The 18450-nt window shown below is 53.5% G+C and overlaps 1 protein-coding gene across 1 annotated transcript in view; it reads left to right on the forward strand.

Moving 5' to 3' along the window:
* The window catches only part of Wnk1 (WNK lysine deficient protein kinase 1), an 84620-nt gene extending 66955 nt beyond the window's left edge, over positions 1 to 17665 (forward strand). Inside the window, 10 exon segments of the mRNA XM_042670133.1 lie at positions 1731 to 1814; positions 4052 to 4129; positions 4849 to 4909; positions 6508 to 6572; positions 8150 to 8808; positions 9529 to 9625; positions 9627 to 9732; positions 10600 to 10794; positions 15483 to 15670; positions 15939 to 17665. Coding sequence (XP_042526067.1) covers positions 1731 to 1814; positions 4052 to 4129; positions 4849 to 4909; positions 6508 to 6572; positions 8150 to 8808; positions 9529 to 9625; positions 9627 to 9732; positions 10600 to 10794; positions 15483 to 15670; positions 15939 to 16256 — 1851 coding nt within the window. The 3' untranslated portion in view covers positions 16257 to 17665.
* The last annotated feature ends 785 nt before the right edge of the window (positions 17666 to 18450 follow it).

Here is an 18450-nt window from a genome sequence, read left to right on the forward strand (position 1 = left end):
TGGGCACTCAAAGGTGAAAGTGGTAGAGAGGAGGAAGAGGTACGTAACTAGCATGGAGTTTCTCATTCTGCCCTGGTGGATTTCCTCTTCTCTGCTCTCTCAGCCTTCCTAAGCCTCAGAAACAAGGATGCATTTCATGCAGCCATCTTTCTGCATTACGAAGATGTGAAAACCTTTTTATATTAGAGTAATGCAGATGTGTCCTGACTTTACAAGACCATAGTAATGGAGGATATTGTAAGCCAGGACAGCACTGATACACTTAATAGGCCCTGACCCGGCAGCTTCGAACCGCGGGGCAGTGTGGAGCGGGAGCTGTGCTGTCCTGTGAAGGCACTGCCGACAGCCCGGCCTGCTGTGCCAGCCCCGCTCCAGGGGTCCCGGCGTGCTGCCAGCGGAGACTGGCACCCAAACTCAGAAGCTCATTGCTGGACCTCCAACTCAGACACAAAAAGTTAATCTATGGTTTCTACTGAATGTAATTTTGCACCATCCTGAGTTGAGAACATTTTCAAGTCGAGCTACTCTAAGTCAGGGCAATCTATGTGAAGTCTTACTGCAGACAGAAGAGAAAACACTTGATAGTTTTGAATTTATATCTGTCCATTGATTATTTTTTTAAGTCAGCCTTTGTTTTCTCTTGAAAGTCATGTTTTCTTATGTGAATTTGATTTTTTTAATTTTATTATGTGTGTGCGTGTGTGTGCTGGTCTTGGGGTTTCAACTCTGGGCGCTCTCCATGCACTTCTTTGGCTCAAGGTTAGCGCTCTATCACTTTGAGCCACAGTGCCCCTTCTGGCTTTTTCTGAGTAATTTGTTGGAGATAAAGAGCCTTATGGACTTGCCTGCCCAGGTTAGCTTTGAACTGCATTGCTCAGTAGCTAGGATTATAGATGTGAGCTACTGACACCCAATTTCTTTTTTTTTTTTTTTTTTAGATCAAATAAGTGGCCTCAAAAATATCTCGTTGGGTCCTGGTGTCTTAATGCCTGTCATCCTAGCTACTTAGGAGACTGAGATCTGAGGATCACTGTTCAAAGCAGTCCTGGGCAGGAAAGTCCATGAGACTCTCATCTCCCAATAAATCACCAGAAAACCAGAAGTGGCGCTGTGGCTCGAGTGGCAGAACAGAAACCTTGAGCAAAAACTGCTTAGGGTAGCCGGGCGCCAGTGGCTCACACCTGTAATCGTAGCTACTCTGGAGGCTGAGATCTGAGGATCATGGTTCAAAGCCAGCCCGGGCAGAAAAGTCTGTGAGACTCATCTCCAATTAAACACTAGAAAATCGGAAGTGGTGCTGTGGCTCAAGCGGTAGAGCTCTCGCCTTGCACTGAAGAGTGCAGGGACAGTGCCCAAGCCCAGAGTTCAAGCCCCACAGCCGACCAAAAAAAAAAACCAAAAACTCAGGGTCACTGCCCTGATGAGTTCAAGCCCCACAACTGTCCAACAAAAAGAAATCTGGAGTCTGTTTCTTATCTGTGTAACGCAGTGTTCTCTTTGTTTTCCTTCAGGAACTACCTTTTATTAGATTTCACCATTTCATAGTTATTTCAGATTAACTCTTACAACGTACCATTGGTTAAGTCCTTTATTTAAAATACATCAGTGTAGCCTGGGTGATAAGCAAGCTTTAACTACACATAGTTCATGTTTCTGCATTCAGATTGGCTGGTTTGTAATGTGAATCTTGACCATTAGTATCTCAGGGACTTGAATTCTCTCCGTTGTAGGTGCTGCCAGGGGGCACTGAACTTCCAGCTGGGGCTCTGACCTGCGAGCAGCTGCCGCCTTTTCCTGGACCCTCACAAACTCAGGTGCCCTGAGACACATACCTCTCTTTCTTGGTCCCTGCTCTCCTTCCCAGAGCTTGCTTACATTCTCTCTGGCATGGTCGTGGCTGGCTCCTTGTGGCTTTAGCTTAGAGACACCTTCCTTTGACAACTTGGCAGGTGATGCCCCAGGCCCACTGTTTTTCTGTTGTTATTGTCCAGAATATTGCTTCAGGTCATCTAGAAAACATTTGACTAATGTTTAAATAGTTAATACTAATATCAATAGATTATATATATATATATATATATATATATATATATATATATATATATATATATTTTTTTTTTTTTTTTTTGTCATGGGGCTCAAACTCTGAGCCTGGGTGCTGTCCCTGAGCTCTTCAGCTCAAGGTGAGTGCTCTACCACTTGAGCCACAGCACCACTTTTGGTTTTTGAGTGGTTAATTGGAGATAAGAATCTCACAGGGACTTTTCAGCCCAGGCTGGCTATGAACTGTGATCCTCAGATCTCAGCCTCCTGAGTAGCTAGAATTACAGGCATGAGCCTCTGGTGCTCAGCTTCTTACTTGATAGAATAGTGAAACTGTATTTTAAATGTAAGGTTTGCTTCTAAGCTATCCCAGAAATAAGAAGTTTTATGTAATAAAACTTAGTAAGAAAAGACAACCACAAGTCAGGTGTGGTGGTGTACCGCTGTAATCCCAGTTCTTGGGTCATGGTGCAAGGTCAGTTTGAAAAGGAGGAAACTGCATTGATAGGACTCTTTTCTAAGTTTAACATAAACTTTAACGAATGTTCATTGTTTCTTTTATTAAGCAACTAGCGAAGTTAGGGACTGATGAAAATTACATAGAAATAACACACTCCAGTGAATGCTAGCATTATAATATTACTCATAAAGGATCTGAGATGAGCAGTATATGAACTTATAGATCCCCTGCTCACGCTTATGGAGTTGCCGAGGTGATCAGAATTCATGTAGTCCTGAAATCATGACTTCATTTGCTCACCTGTTCCCCTCACTGACAGCTTCCATAGGGGAAGTGCTTGTTGGAAATCCATTGTAACTGTGAGAGAGTTAACATGGGACCCACTAATAAACTTTAAAACTGAATTAGGAATTTATTTTGGAGTTACATGTAAGAAAAGCATGCCGGGCTACTTACTTGAGAAGACTAGTTTGAATTTATCCCTTCTTCTTCCATCCCAGTATCGAATAGATCGTAAGGTGAAGAACTCGCTACTGTCAGGGATAATTCCCAGTGAGAACTCACTCTCCAGCCCTCAGATTGAGGGAGATGGGAGTGGGATGGGAGTTCAATGTAAAAACTAACAAAAAATGAGCGTTTGGTTTTAAGCTTGTTCCTAACGAAAATCAGGCTTGCAGCATAGCATAGTGGCTCATGCTTATAATCCCAGCTTCTGGGGAGGTAGATCAGAAGGTTCAAGGCCTGCACCCGTCCCTCCAGCTATCGGGAGGCTTGAATTAGGACTATTGCAGTCTAGCCTAGGGAAAGACAGGAGACCCTACTCAAAAAATAATGAAAGTAAAAGGGCCGCCAGGGTCTCTCTACTGGTAAAGTACCTGCCTAGCAAGCATGAGGCTTCGGAGTTCAAACCTGAGTGCCACCAAAAAAGAAAAAACAGCACGCGTTCCGAAGCCAAGCACTTGGCTGCACGGTGATCCTGGCGCTTGGGAGGCCAGGCTGGGAACAGCCCCCGTGTGAGAAGTGTAGACCAGCCTGGGCGACACAGTGGGGTCCCATGACCACCACCACTCCCCTCTTCCCCCTAAAAGAGCTCTCGGTGAGTGCAGACGGTCACAGGAAGCATGGAGGGTGAGGGAGTCGTGCCAGCGTGTTTAGACAAAAGCGTGAGGACCAGTATAGAAATAGATGGACAGAAGACGGCAGATGGGCACAGGGGTCATCAGATACAAGACAGGAAGGGCTGGGGGCATGGCCCCATGGTAGAGCACTTGAGGCCCTAACACCAGCATTGCCTCTCAAAGATAAGGGTAACTTCAAAGCTGTGAAAACGTAAGTGTCACTGAGTTACTCTTAAGGCCTGACAGAGTGGCATGCAGACTTGAGGACCATCAAAAGGTTATGCCAAATTTTAGTATACTATCTTGTATTTAATGGGAACACATGTTCTGTTGTAATCTAAAGAATGAAACAGTGTGTCCTATATGTCTAGGCTGCATGTAGCAGCTCTGGAGGTGTACTTACATGAACTGTAACTCTTTGCCCTTCCAGCAACCTCTAGAAGACCTTGATGCCCAGCTGAGAAGAACACTTAGTCCAGAGAGCATCACAGTGGCGTCTGCAGGAGGGGTAAGCGTTTAGTCCCCAGTCTCTTCTGAACCCCAAACGCATTGTATCGCTCACACCTATGTGGTGGAACAAGAGAGCTTGTTCCACCCAACAGAAAAGAGGCAGACCTGTAAAATGCTAACACTGTGGAAAAGACTAGAAAGATGCTTCTTTTTTTTAATCTTTCCCCTCGGTAGATTACATTGTAGATCAGTCCTGTGGATTTTGTATTATTCTCTGGAGGAGGTTATGCTTTGTGCAATAATAATGTTTGATACAAACCACTTTTCTGTGACTTTTTAATGTATTCTTTAAATATCCTGTGAGGAAATTTTTAAAGGCAATACTCGACATGTCTCATAAAAGCTGATTGTTGGGGCTGGGAATGTAGCTTAGCGCTTACCTAGCATGAAGCCCTGGGTTTGATTCCTCAGCACCACATAGAAAAAGCCAGAAGTGGCACAGTGGCTCTAGTGGTAGAGTGCTAGCCTTGAACAAAAGAAGCTCAGGGACAGCACGTAGGCCCTGAGTTCAAGCCCCAGGACTGGCCTCTCCCCCTGCCCCCCAAAAAAAGGTGCTTCTCAAAAGCAAACTTGTAAGAGAAAATAAAATTCCCTTCGACATAGTATTCTTTTCTGTATACAACTGCCATTACACAAAGACCTGAGGGACGGTGTCAGCGGAACGGCGTAAGAATGACTGAAACTGAAGCTGCTGTGGTGTGTGTCTGTGTCTTGCAGCCAGTGTCTGTAGAGGCTCCGCCCGCGGTTACGGAAGCTGGCCCGCAGCCTCAGGAGCACGGTGAGCTGCAGCCTTGGCGCTGACCAGGAGAGCAGTCACGATAAAGAGCTCGCCTGGGCGTTCAGACTCTGTGGGTGCTTGTGGGAAGTACAGAATGTGCCATTTCAGAGATGCGTTCTTGAGAACGTGGGTGCAGTTAAGATGTACAAGGAACATTCCTCCATATTCCATGTCTAGGGAACTTTGATAATAGCTAAAGCATGCAAGGTTAGCTGATTGAATTTTTTGTTTATTAAGCGCTAAGGCATCTGAAACGTCAGGTAATGATTCAGTTTCTTAGCATAAGAAACTGTTATTCTCTAGGTAACATTTTTGTTAGAAGGAGGTGGGAAATGCTAGCATGTTTATGAAAGCTGACTTGGAAGTTGGAGTTGGTGGTACATGCCTGAAACCTGTCATTGGAGAGTTTACACTCAGCGTCCTCATTTCTGAACACTTGCTATGTACTTGATAGATAGATGCACTTGAAAGGCCTGGACATGGACTTGTATAAAGATACACATGTAAGATTTTACTTAATCCATTGATTTTTTTTTTTTTTTTGTCAGTCGTGGGGCTTGAACTCTGGGCCTGGGCCCTGTCCCTCAGCTCTTCAGCTCAAGGCTTGAGCCACAGTTCCATTTCTGGTTTTCTGAGTAGTTTATTGGAGATAAGAGTCTCATGGACTTTTCCTTCCCGGGCTGGCTTTGCACTGTGATCCCCAGATCTCAGCCTCCTGAGTAGCTAGGATTACATAGGCATGAGCCACCAGTGCCTGGCTGAAATATTTTAATTCAAGTCAGTTACATTCTGAATTGGATCGCTTGTTTAAAAACAAGTAATTTACAGCTTGGTGCTTGTGGCTCATGCCTATAATCCTAGCACTCAAGAGGCTGAGATCTGAGGACTATGGTTTGAAGCCAACCAGTGCAAGAAAGTCCTTGAGAGTCTTTTTTTTTTTTGGGGGGGGGGGGGGTCGTCTGGTCGTGGAGCCTGAACTCTGGGCCTGGGCGCTGTCCCTCAGCTCTTCAGCTCAAGGCTAGCACTCTACCACTTGAGCCACAGAGCCACTTCTGGCTTTTTTCTTTTTGCTTATGTGGTGCTAAGGAATCGAACCCAGGGCCTCAGGCATTCAAGGCAAGCACTCTACCACTGAGCCACCTTCCCAGCCCCAGAGAGTCTTATCTCCAATTAAGCACTAAAAAAGCCAGAAATGGAACTTTGGTTCAAGTAGCAAAGCTCTAGCTTGAAGCAAAAAAGCCTAGAGGCTTACAGTTTGAGACCCACCTAGGTAAAAATATGGTGAGGTTGGGGCTGGGAAGGTGGCTCAGTGGTAGAATGCTTGCCTTGGATGCATGAGGCCCTCGGTTCAATTCCTCACCACCACATAAGCAGAAAAGCCAGAAGTGGTGCTGTGGCTCAAGTAGTAGAGTGCTAGCCTTGAGCTGAAGAACTGAGGAACAGCGCCCAGGCCCAGAGTTCAAGCCCCACAACTGACCAAAAAATAAATAAATAAATGGATTAAGTAAAATCTTACTCTCGTTTCTCTAGCGGGAGGAAAGCAGCTAACTAAAGAAAAAAAAAAGCGCTAATCTGTCTTCTTCTGTGTCTGTTTCAAGGCACAGAGGGTTCTGTCCTAGCCAGTGGTTCAGGAGCTGCTGTTCTTAAGATGGGGCGATTTCAGGTAAGACTATAATTTCTGTGTATATGTAAGATTATTGCCTCTCTATTTGGGACACAACTGATAACTGTCATTTGCTTTCATAAAAGTAGTGTAGCCAAGCACCAATGGCTCAAGCCTGTAAGCCTAGCTACTCAGGAGGCTGAGATCTGAGGATCATGGTTCAAAGCCAGCCCAAAGAGGAAAGTCCACGAGACTCTTACCTCTAGTAAACCACTAGATAACCAGAAGTGGTTCTGTGGCTCCAGTGGTAGAGCTCAGGGATAGCGCCCAGGTTCAGAGTTCAAGCGCCACAACTGACAAAAACAAAACATAGGCATTGGTAGCTCACACCTGCAATCCTAGCTACTATGGAGGCTGAGATCTGAGGATCCTGGTTCAAAGCCAGCCTGGGCAGGAAAGTCCATGACTCTTGCCTACAATCAACCACCAGAAAGCCAGAAGTGGAGTTGTGGCTTAAGTAATAGACCACTAGTCTCAAGCAAAAAAGCTCAAGAACAGCAGCTAGGCCCTGAGATCAAGCCCTAGGACAAAACAGCACCGCTTCCACAACTGTTTGCAAGGGTGTGTGTGTGTGTGTGTGTGTATGCGTGTGCGTGCGTGTGTTTGGTTGTGGGACCTGAATTCTGGGCTTAGGCTCTGTCCCTGAGCTCTTCAGTTCAAGGAGAGCGCTCTTCCACTGAGTCACTTTCCCAGCCCCTGCAAATTATTATTTTTTTGTTTGTTTGTTTTTTTGTTTTTTGTCAGTCGTGGGGCTTGAACTCTGGGCCTGGGCGCTGTCCCTCAGCTCTTCAGCTCAAGGTGAGCGCTCTACCACTTGAGCCACAGTGCCACTTTCAGTTTTCTAGTGGTTTATTGGAGAAAAAAGTCTCATTTTCCTGCCCGGGCTGGCTTGGAACCGTGATCCTCAGATCTCAGCCTCCTGAGTAGCTGGGATGACAGGCGTGAACCACCAGTGCCCGCTCTACAAGTTATTTTTGAGCTAGCTTGTAGAGTTGGGAATCATAGTTGATAATTTTTCCTTTGTTGACTTTGAAGGTCTGAGAGTTTGTAGTTGGGCCAAGTTTGAATTTAGAGTTATGGAAAACCAGGACAAGAATCTGTATCTTCCCTTCTGGTACCTCTTGGTTGAATTGTTTCTTTTGAGGCTTAGCTGGCATTTAGTGAGGGCTGCTTCTTCACACGTAGCCTTCAGCATTTTCCTGGCCGTTGCGTATGTTTTCACTGAGGTGCAGCCTGGTCCCTGTGTGTGGTGCGTTGTGTGTGGTGGGCATCTTGGTGCTGCTGCTGGGTTCCCAGTGAACAGTCTCCTTTCCCACCCAGCGCGGTGCCTGCTTCTCCTGTGGCGTCCTCCATCTGCTTTCTCCCGTGGTACGCAGCCTGTTTGCTCAGCACGCACTCTCTCTGTGGTGGAGTTCAGTCTGGCTTTCTCAGTTGAAAATTTTCTCAGACTATGGAGAGAGATTCAGCCTGTTCATTTACCGGAGAATAAACTGGTTTTCTTTTGTTTAACAACCTATGCTAGAAATTAACTTGGGGACAGTAGTTTTTAATCTGTCTGTCTGTCTCTCTCAACTCAGGTTTCAGTTGCCACAGATGATGTCCAGAAAGTTGGCAAAACTAAGCCAGAAGATGTGAAGTCTGTCCACTTTGAGTCGAGCACGTCGGAGTCATCCGTACTGTCGAGTAGCAGCCCAGAGAGCACGTTGGTGCAGCCAGGGCCTGGCGGGGTGCCAGCCCCCGGGGTCCCCTCGGATGCTCCAGACAGCGCCCACCAACCCCCCGCCTCAGAAACAACGCTGGAAGCGGGGCAGCCCACCAAGGTCGGGCGTTTTCAGGTGACAGCTACAGCCAGCAAAGTGGGTCGTTTCTCAGTGTCGAGAACTGAGGACAAGATGGCAGAGGTGAAGCAGGAGTCAGCCGCATCTCCTCCCTTCAGAGACTCTGCACACGCTGCTCTTCCCACCGCCATACCAAAGAAAGACAAGCCGGAGCCGGCCCAGCCTTTACATCTGAACGGGCCATCCTCCGACCTGGAGGCTGCCTTTCTCAGCAGGGGCCTGGACGACGGCTCAGGCAGCCCGCAGTCCCCGCCTCACCTCTGCTCCAAGAGCCTTCCCATCCAGAGTCTAAGCCAGAGCCTTAGCAACTCCTTCAACTCCTCTTACATGAGCAGTGACAACGAATCGGACATTGAAGATGAAGATTTAAAGTCAGAGCTCCGGCGACTTCGGGAAAAGTATGTTTGCTCCTAAGAAAAATAATGGCCGATGGTCTACTGGGGCAGAGCGCCTGGTGCTGACGTGGTGTTCCTCCGAGCTGGAGGCGGCGTGCCCGCCGACCGTGCTGGGACGCCACTCGCCCAGCCCCTCGCCACGGCCGCGCTCGCGCACCGTACCCTCTGTGGCCGTCAAGTCTACCACATGAGTCTAACACTGGCACTGCGTGTGTAACTATGTTGGCAGGTTTTTATTTTTATTTTTTAATCAAATTGAGTCAGAATATCCTATTCACCTATGGCCTGGGAATCCTTTTCTCCTCACCCATTCTCAACTGTTCGCAGTTGGAATTGGCAAGATGGGTTGACAGAAGTACAGATGACTGAAGGCAGATTGAAGAGTATGCTTATTTTTAGCCAGGCATCAGTGGCTCACCCCTATAATCCTAACTGCTCAGGAGATCTGAGAGCTGAGGATTGTGGTTCAAAGCCAGCCTGGGCAGGAAAGTCCTCATCAGTCTCTTATGTCCAATTAACCGTTCAAAAAGTGGAATCGGTGCTGTGGCTCAAGTGGTAGAGTGCTGGCCTTGAGCTCAGAGACTCAAAACACACCCAGGCCCTGAGGTCAAGCCCCACAACTGATCCCCCCCCCCCCCCAAAAAAAAATCAGGCTTACTTTTTGTTTGAGCAAAGCAAAACATTTTGCTTAAAACATTTTCTATGTTTGCTTATTTTTCATAGACATCTTAAAGAGATTCAGGACCTGCAAAGTCGCCAGAAGCAGGAGATTGAATGTTTGTACACCAAACTGGGCAAGGTGCCCCCTGCCGTCATCATTCCCCCCCGCCGCCCCGCTCTCGGGCAGGAGAAGGCGGCCCACTAAAAGCAAAGGCAGCAAGTCGAGTCGCAGCAGCTCACTGGGGAATAAGAGCCCGCAGCTCTCAGGTAAGCCCGACCAAGGCAGCCACTTGCTGCTTCTGTCTCCAGCTGCGCAAGGTAACCCTCCTCCTACTCCCAAGTTTGTTAGCTGTATGGGCGTTGAGATAGGGCCTCACTAGCCCTTCCAGGGCTGCCCTTTGACCCTACAGAGAGTTGAGTAGGGTAGCTGTGCGGCGTCCATGCTGTTGTGTCCCAGTAATCCTCATTTGTAGTCGTTCTAGATAACTAACCCATGTAACTCAGCCTAACAGAGCTCTTGGACCTTACTGGCTGTTCACTAAGCTTCAGGTCATCCTGGCAGCTAGAATTAAGTATACACAAAGACCACACAGACACTCCGGATGTCTGTTTCATTTGCCGGTCTGATCTCAGAAAGTTGGAGAGTATTTGCAAAGCTCATAGCAAATGCTGAGTCTTCTCTTCATTCTTGGAAGAATCAGTGCCCAGACCTGACTTTGCTTGAGCACACGACCGGTTCGTATAGCATTGATGAAGTGATTTGTTGCAGGGTCAGCTAGTTTAGGTTCTGACACGCATGCGACGCTCTTCAAGCCCACTTGTGTGCAGTGGGAGTCCAGGGAATGCGCAAGTGCAGTCAGGTTTCAGGCCAAAACACGTGATCATGCACGTGCGAATGGGGTTCTTCATCCACACACAGCGTCCTGTCCAGCCTCCCTCAGCTCACGCCTGTGCTCCCTCTTAAGTAGCTAAAGTGTAAAATCTCAGCTCTCCCTCGCGTCGCGTCACGCTCAGGACATTCCCCCTCCTCAGCACCCAGGCCGTTGACCCGTCCTTCACTATTCCGCGTTGTGAATGGACGGCGTGGGAGTGGGCTTGCCGGGCGCGCCTCTCACGGCCCTTTACCCGTGGCAGGGAACCTGTCTGGGCAGAGCGGGGCCTCCGTCCTGCACCCGCAGCAGACCCTCCACCCCACCAGCAACACCTCCGAGACGGGCCACAGCCAGCTGCTCCAGCCTCTGAAGCCCTCTCCCTCCAGTGACAACCTCTACTCAGCTTTCACCAGCGATGGCGCCATCTCTGTACCAAGCCTTGCTGCGCCAGGTCAAGGTAAAAGAACCACAGCAACCACCACCTTCCAGAAACATGGAAATGCCCAGGATGACAGCTGGATAAGTAGTAACTTCGTGTCACCAGCTCATCAGAACACACCTGCCTGCCTGTGGGGGGAGCCGGCTCTGGACTCCACCGGAGACCGGGCTGAGGCTAGAACCTTCGGGCTTATGGTTCTGAGCACTCATGATAGGGCTTCTTTCTGGGGATTAGATGAAGAACTTACTTGGGGTTGGAACTTAGCCTTTAATAGTAGTCAGACACTTCCAGGACCACCTTCTAAGGAGTTTCTAGCAATTTCTGGAAACTAAGGTGTTTTCTTTAAAATTTGTAAATAAGGGAGTGCTGTGCAGAGAACTAGTTGTACCTGCCAAGCATCTATCTGTCTCTCACAGTAGAGGTTGGCTTTGTCAACTGTCGCTGAAAACAGTCACATTAGAGTTAGACCTGAAGAGTTGGGCATCTAGGTGGAAAAGAATGAAATAAAACAACTTTTCTTTGCCACAGTTTGATAGAACCTAGAAGTAGGTTGTCCTGTTTACCAGGTGAATCTAGTTGGTTGACAAGGACCAGCGCAGAAGCAAAGCGAAGCGTCAGCCTGGGCAGGCGGCGGCTGGGCTTGTGTTTGCCGCTCCATGTCACCCGCCGGGCTCGCTGTGTGTGCCATCTGAGTGCCTTCCACCGCGCCCGCCTCCAGTTTCTAACATCTTGTAGTTGTGTTCTGTCTCTCTCTCTCTCTCTCTCTGTTTTTCCCTGTTCCCCTTCTCACAGGCTGTGCGAAGTTTAACTGTGCGTCTGAGCAGGTGGCGTTCAAGGCCGGTGGCAGGAGGACCCGATTTCTGAGTACGCCCTGCTTGGCTCTTTGTGTGTAACACCTTTATCCTTCCTTGTCCGTGTTTTTCTGCTGCTTTTGGATCTGACTTGTCGTGCAGTCATTTTCATTTGTCTCGTTATGTCATCCACTCAGTGGCTTGGCTATTAGTACCCTCAGAAGTTTGGGTCCTGGGTTCACTCGTAAAAGCTGCAGACATGGCACCCTGCAGGACTGCTGCCTCCTGGGCTCCAGACAGCCAGAGGTGGCAGGGTGCTTGCTGTGCGGGCCTGCTCGGTGCTCCCCCCCCCCCCCCCCCCCTCTTGTTTGGAACCGACTCCTGGTGTGCTTAAGAGTCTGGTAACAGGCAGAACTTACCCTTATTTTCTGAGTGAGTTGAAATCTTTGTTTGTTTGGGTATTTTTTTCCTCGATTAAGCTTTCACCTGTACCAGTTGAATTGATGCTGGAGCCTGGTGCCCGCGGCTCACACCTGCCATTCTAGCTACTCAGGAGGCTGAGGATCGCAGTTTGAAGCCAGCCCGGCAGGAAAGTCTGTGGGACTCCTATCTCCATTTCACCTCCAAAGAGTTGGAAGGAAGTGGAGGTGTGGCTCTTCCACCACTACTTCCCTCTGCCCCTGTGAGATTAGTAATTCAAACAGGGTTTTTGGCGTGCTTTTCTTGACAAGCAGTTACCTGTTAAAGGTCTAAGCCCATGTGAAAACTGCTGAGATTTTCTCCTAGGAGCAAGCTGGCCTGCCCTCCTGGGTGTGCGCCCCCCCCCCCCCCCCCCCCCCCAGCTGCAGACAGGCCAGAGCAGACGCTGAGTACAGAACCCGCTGGCACTTAGGAGGCGCTCCAGGCTGCCCAGTAGGTGGTTGGTACACACAGGCTGAAAGAAGATGACAGTACAGCGCTGGGCGCCGGTGGCTCTCGCCTGTCCTCCTAGAGGATCACAGTTCAAAGCCAGGCCAGCAGGGCAAGAAAATCTGTGAGACTCTCATCGCCGATGAGCCACCAAAACACAGAAATGAGTTGTGGCTCAAGTGGTAGAGCACACTAGCCTTAAGCCAATAAGCTCAGAGACAGCACCCAGACTCTTGAGTTCAAGCCCCAGGATTGGCACCCCAAAAAACCTAAAAATGAAAAAGTTAAGTAAAGAATGAACCTTCATGGGAGTGTGGATCACGGTCTCATAAGGCCTCAAACTTCTGGCGTGGTTACTGCGCGCTTCCTGTGCATGTGCCAGGCCATCGTGCCGGGTCCTTGGGGAGAAATGGCAGCGTGGTGTTCCGTGGTGACTGGTGTCCAGTGGTACATGGCCATCTCCACAGAGGGGCCGGGAGGCCCCTGGGGGCAGCGCCTGGGCAGCATGGTCTGCGCCCCTCCCGCGACTCCTGCCTCATTGAGGCCCGGCCGGCGGCCTTGCTCCCACCGGCTGACCCGGCACTGGCGGGCGGGCGGCCCACGGAAGGACCGCAGTAGCTGAGGGGCAGAAAGAAAGCAAAGCGTCCCAAGTACCACTTGCGTGGGTTCTGTCCGTCCATCAGGGGAGGGCTGGAGCCTGAGCAGCGCTCAGCGGTGGTGTTGCGGCTGGGTGGGTCTCCGCAGCGCAGCGGGTATGGCGGGGAGATGGTGTCTCTGCAGAGGCAGGGCGGGGCGGCCGGCCGACGCGCGCGCGGGGCGGGGTGTGACTCCCCTACACGCTCGCTGGCCCGCACTGGCCCCGAAGCACGGCTTGGCTTCACGCTCTCTCTACGTTCAAAGATGGCTTGCTTTCCACATACTTTTAAAGTGCTTTCGGGGCGGGGGGGGGGGGGGGGGGGAGGTTGTTAGGATGTTTGTCCGCAGCGTGGAACTAAAGCGTTGAGTGTGACTTGAAGCTGTCACGGCGGTACTAACGCGAGTGCTTTGTGACGCCCAGCAGGAGCGGGTGGAGGGATGGTCAGTGGACATGCGCGTGGCGAGCCTTCACCCAGGGCCGGCCGGGCCGCGTGGCCGCGTGTCGTCTCCCCCCCCCCCCCCCCCCCACGCTCCTGCTGGGCGTGCGCGCCGTGCGCAGCGTGGAGATGTCCCGTGTGCCTTCATCTGTAACGCTGCTCTCTCTTTGTGCTTCAGGGAAGATGGTGAAAAAAGTGTGTCCTTGCAACCAGCTCTGTAGTAATTATCTTTTCTTTCTCTTACTTTTGGGCCTTGGTCGTAAAGCCTTGTCATCTCTGACGCCCCAACTCCCTGACTCCCCACTTCCCTCCCCCCACCCCCGCACCTGTTCTCATATCCATCCTTGTGCTGGGGGCTACTGCTGGCTGTGATGGCGGATGGGCCCGTGGGCACGCGGATGCAGAGAGGAGCGGAGGGCAGCGGAGGGGAGCGGAGGGCAGCGGAGGGGAGCAGAGGGCAGTGGAGGGGAGCAGAGAGGAGCAGAGGGCAGTGGAGGGGAGCAGAGGGCAGCGGAGGGGAGCAGAGAGGAGCGGAGGGGAGCGGAGAGGAGCGGAGGGGAGGGGCCTGGCTGAGGGGAGCGCCCTCAGCTAGCAAGGGGGTGCTGGGCTGGCTGGAGAGAGGGGCTCCCCACCTCCTGGCTTGGCCTCCTGCAGCAGCTTAGAAGGTTCTGGAGAGAGTTAACAAGAGCACTCCGTACCTTGAGACAGGGCCTAGCCGGCCACTCAGGCCATGGGGAGGGTCAGGAGGCTGGACTCCAGTCCGTTCTGCTACTTGGACATTTTCCGGGGAACTAGCAGGGCTTGGGGTGCGGTCTGCGGCCCTGGGGAGCCTCTGGGCCCTCTCCCGCCCTGTCCGTGTCCTAGTCAGTTCCGGTAGGAGGGGTTGGTTGGCTGGGGGGGGGCAGCGCACTCACTGCATGGGGAGCAAGCAGCTCAGGAGAGGCGAGGCCAAGGGGGTCCTCCCCGCACCCGCTCCCCGCACGGCACGGGGCTGGCCTGAGCCCTGTGCTGCTCCTGTGTGTGCATCGCCCGCGCACCCAGCATGCTGCGTGGTGGCGCCCGCGCCCTGCATGCCCCACACCCCGCGCCTGCCCACCCTCGCCGTCGCGCAGACTGCCACGCAGACTGCACACGCTGGCCACGGCATGGTTCGCAGCCCTCCGCCCGCCCGCGTCGCACACGCTTGTGCCCTGCTCCCCCTGCCGCGCGTGCAAGGGGCGCTGCTGCTTTGACCTTGGGAATGGGAGCATGCATGCACTCACCTGGCCCCGGCCTCCCGGCACGGCGGGCCTCCCTGGCTCACCCGCGTAAGCACAGCTTTTATACGCTTGGGCGCGGGTGTGAGATCTGGAACTGTAGGGACTTGAGGGACAAGGGGGGGAATGAGACCGTGACTCTTCTCTCCCTCTTTCCGGAAACTCGCCTCTCCGATAACCTTCAGTGTGTCCTCCGGCTGAGCCGAAATCAGGCAGGACCCTCTCCCCGCGCCCTCCCTCCCTACCCTCCCTCCCTCCTGCGCCCGCCTCCCTTGCCCAGCCGCCTCCCCTCCTCTGGGGGGAGGGGTCTCCCCTGCGCCAGCTGACTCGGCTCCCATGGGAAAAGGGAGCCGGCTCCCGGGGACGGGCAGCCGTCCCGTCCAGCCTTGTCTAGGCTTGTGGCTCACGGAGACATGGGGCAACACCTGTGCCCCGCCCTGCCTGAGGCCTGGCACCCCAAGGGTGCTTCCAGAAGGTTCCCCAGTCTTGGCTCCTGCTGTGTGCCCCCAATTCTCCCTGGAGCCTCACCCCCTCTCCTCCTAGGCCAGAGCAGCGCCTCGTCCTTGCTGCATGGCTTCCACTTCCCTCCCCATTCTGTGGCTTGCTGCTCACCCCCCTTGACCCCCCTTTCTGGAGGTGCACCCCAGCGCCTCCTAACACCGCCTTGCTCGCTCTAGGGACCAGCAGTACGAACACGGTCGGGGGCGCCACGAGCAGCCAGGCCGCGCAGGCGCAGCCCCCCGCCATGACGTCCAGCAGGAAGGGCACGTTCACGGACGACCTGCACAAGCTGGTGGACAACTGGGCCCGCGACGCCATGAACCTCTCGGGCCGGAGGGGCAGCAAAGGCCACATGAACTACGAGGTGAATGCCCCTCCCCACCCCTGGCCGCACCCCAGCTTGTGAACCCTTTAGGCAGAAGCGAGGTGGAAGCGGCGCTGCCTGGGCGGCCTGCCTGGCTCCCGGGCTGCGTGCGGCCCGCGCAGCGCCCTTCCTCCCACCCCGAGCCCTGCGGCCAGGCACCGCCCCCTCCCCACGCGTGGCCCATCCCCCCTGGTGGGATCACCAGAGGCTCTCCCCAGGTCGGGCCCTCCACCGCCCCGCGCCCACCCGCGCTGTGCTCTCGTTCCAGGGACCCGGCATGGCGCGCAAGTTCTCGGCCCCCGGGCAGCTGTGCATCTCCATGGCCTCCAGCCTGGGCAGCTCGGCACCCATCTCCGCCACCTCTGCCACGTCTCTGGGCCACTTCACCAAGTCCATGTGCCCTCCGCAGCAGTACGGCTTCCCGGCCGCGCCGTTTGGCACGCAGTGGAGCGGGACGGCCGGCCCCGCGCCGCAGCCGCTCGGCCAGTTCCAGCCGGTGGGCACCACGTCCCTGCAGAACTTCAACATGAGCAGTCTGCAGAAGTCCATCAGCAACCCCCCCGGCTCCAACCTGCGGACCACCTAGCACGCCCCGAGACGCGGGCCGAGGGCGTGCACTAACCGCCGGCTCCCCGCCCGCGCGGGGATGTGCTCACTTCATCCTGAGCCCCGCCAGAACCTTCCTCCTCCCTCCACCTGTGGGAGGCAGGAAGGAGCAGCTTTCTTGTGGTGGGTGCCCCGCTGAGCTTTCCTGTCTGCGCTCCGGGTGGGGTGGGGGTGGACCAGCCTTGGGGTCACCCACCCGCACACCTCGGCCCCACCCCTCCTCCCCACACCCAGTAAAAACTAGCAGGGCGCGGCCGCCTCTCCCGTAGGTCACTAGTGCTGTCGCGCGACGAGGAAACACTGTGATACAATGTTGTTGGACAACAGTAGTTTGAGAGAGTGAAGTGTGAAAGGTTTCAAAGGTTCACAGAAAGCGAGCTCTCCTCACCAGACGCTTTAACTTTTCCTTTGTATCTCCATTGTATTAGAAGAATAAATGTGAATGTAAAATTGTATAAATCACCGCACTTGAATACTTGTGTTCTCCCAGTACTGCTTGCTGGGGATCTCAGTGCCTTGGACTTGGGGTGCCCCCGTCCCGAGCAGCAGCCACATCCCAGACCCCAGGGGCACGGAGGTGGTGACCCGGCGGCGGCCTGAGCAGGTGGGAGCGGGGCGGGGTGGGCAGAGGGCGGGCAGTGCGTGTATCAGGTGAGAGCCTGGGCCAGGGTGGCTCCAAGGGGCCAGGGTAGCTCGGAGGGGCCAGGGCCGGCGGGCGCGTGTCCCAGCCGCACCGTGCCCCAGGCCTTCCCATGCCTGCCCTGTCCGCGACGTCCAGATGGCCGCCCCTCCATCCCCGCAGTAACCGCAACCCGCCAGTGTTCACCGTGCTGCGCCTCAACCTCCTCGAGGGCTGGGGGGAGCAGCTGGCACCCAGTTTCCACTCCTCCGACTTAGCTAGAAAGTTGTTGCCGTTTTCCACCTTTCCCTTCGTGGAAAAAGCAGCGAGTGGCCCACGTGGTGGGATTGTCATTCTCGGGGACTGGCCAGCGCGAGGCCCGCAACAAGAATGTGGCGAGCGGCAGAGGCCGAGGGGAGTGTGACGGCTCCCGCACCGCGGCCTCTCCCCGCGTGGGGCTCCTCGGGACGAGCCAGTGCTACTGAACTGATTAAATTATTTTTGTGTTACTAGGACAGTTTGAGTATCTTTTCCACATTAAAAAGGACTTTCTCGATTCCGGGTGTTTCCTTACATTATTTAACAATGTACACTGTTTTTTTTAAACAAACTGAATCCGCGCCTCGGGAACCTCAGCCGCCGTTATCGTACATTTTGCACTAACTCCGGGTGTGGCGCTTCTTGTAAGCTGCGCTTCGTGCTATGGTTTGTTACCTTTGTAGACTTTATTTAATGAAACCATTCAAATAAAGCCGACTTGCCTTTGTGGAGCTGCGGGCTTTCCTGTTCGTTTCCAGCCGCCATCTGCCTCTTCCCCCCAGGAGCGGGCCGGGCCGCAGGGCTGTGACCCGGGGCCAGCCCATGCCATGGCACCATGAACAGAAGGGTGGAACACGGGGAGCACAATGCTAAGGCTGGTCCCCACTCTGAATCGAAGCAGCTGCCGCCGCCAGCGTCTGCTCCAGGATGTCGCTGCTCGTGAGATGTGGGTGCTGGTCCACCCATGCTCCCCTCCCAGAGTTGCAGCCAGAAATCTCCAGCTCAGACTCGCAAGTCCAGGGGCTTGAATTCAGGGCCTCAGTGCTGTCTTGAGTTTTGCCCAAGGCTAGTGCTTTATCACTTGAGCCACATCTACATTCCAGCTTTTCCTGCCTGATGGCGTCAAACTCTGCGCTCTGCGCGTCAGATCTCAGCTTTCTGAGCAGCAGGGACTGCAGGTGTGAGGCGTGTGACTGCAGCTTGCATTTTTCTTGGGCTGGGGCCTGGTGTTTGGGGCCGGGGGTGAAGCCACACACTCCTGCCCACAGTGGCGCCTGGCCTGGCCATGCGGAGGTCCCGTCGGTCACTTGGGTGGCAGCCGCCCAGGCGTGCTGTCCCGTGGGTCAGGCTGTGTGTTGGCCCCAAAGCACAAACCAGACCTGCCTCCACCGATGGAGCACGTGGACCCGGGAGGAGGCCTGGCACCGCAGGGGTGCAGGCAGGCCGGGGTGGGGGAGGAGCAGGCGCAGTACAGGGAGACGCGATGGGCCGGCCTGCGCGCGCATGGACAGCCGCT

This window comes from Dipodomys spectabilis, unplaced genomic scaffold (assembly GCF_019054845.1).
Source record: "Dipodomys spectabilis isolate Male_0828 unplaced genomic scaffold, ASM1905484v1 ptg000521l, whole genome shotgun sequence".
Taxonomy (NCBI): Eukaryota; Metazoa; Chordata; class Mammalia; order Rodentia; family Heteromyidae; genus Dipodomys; species Dipodomys spectabilis.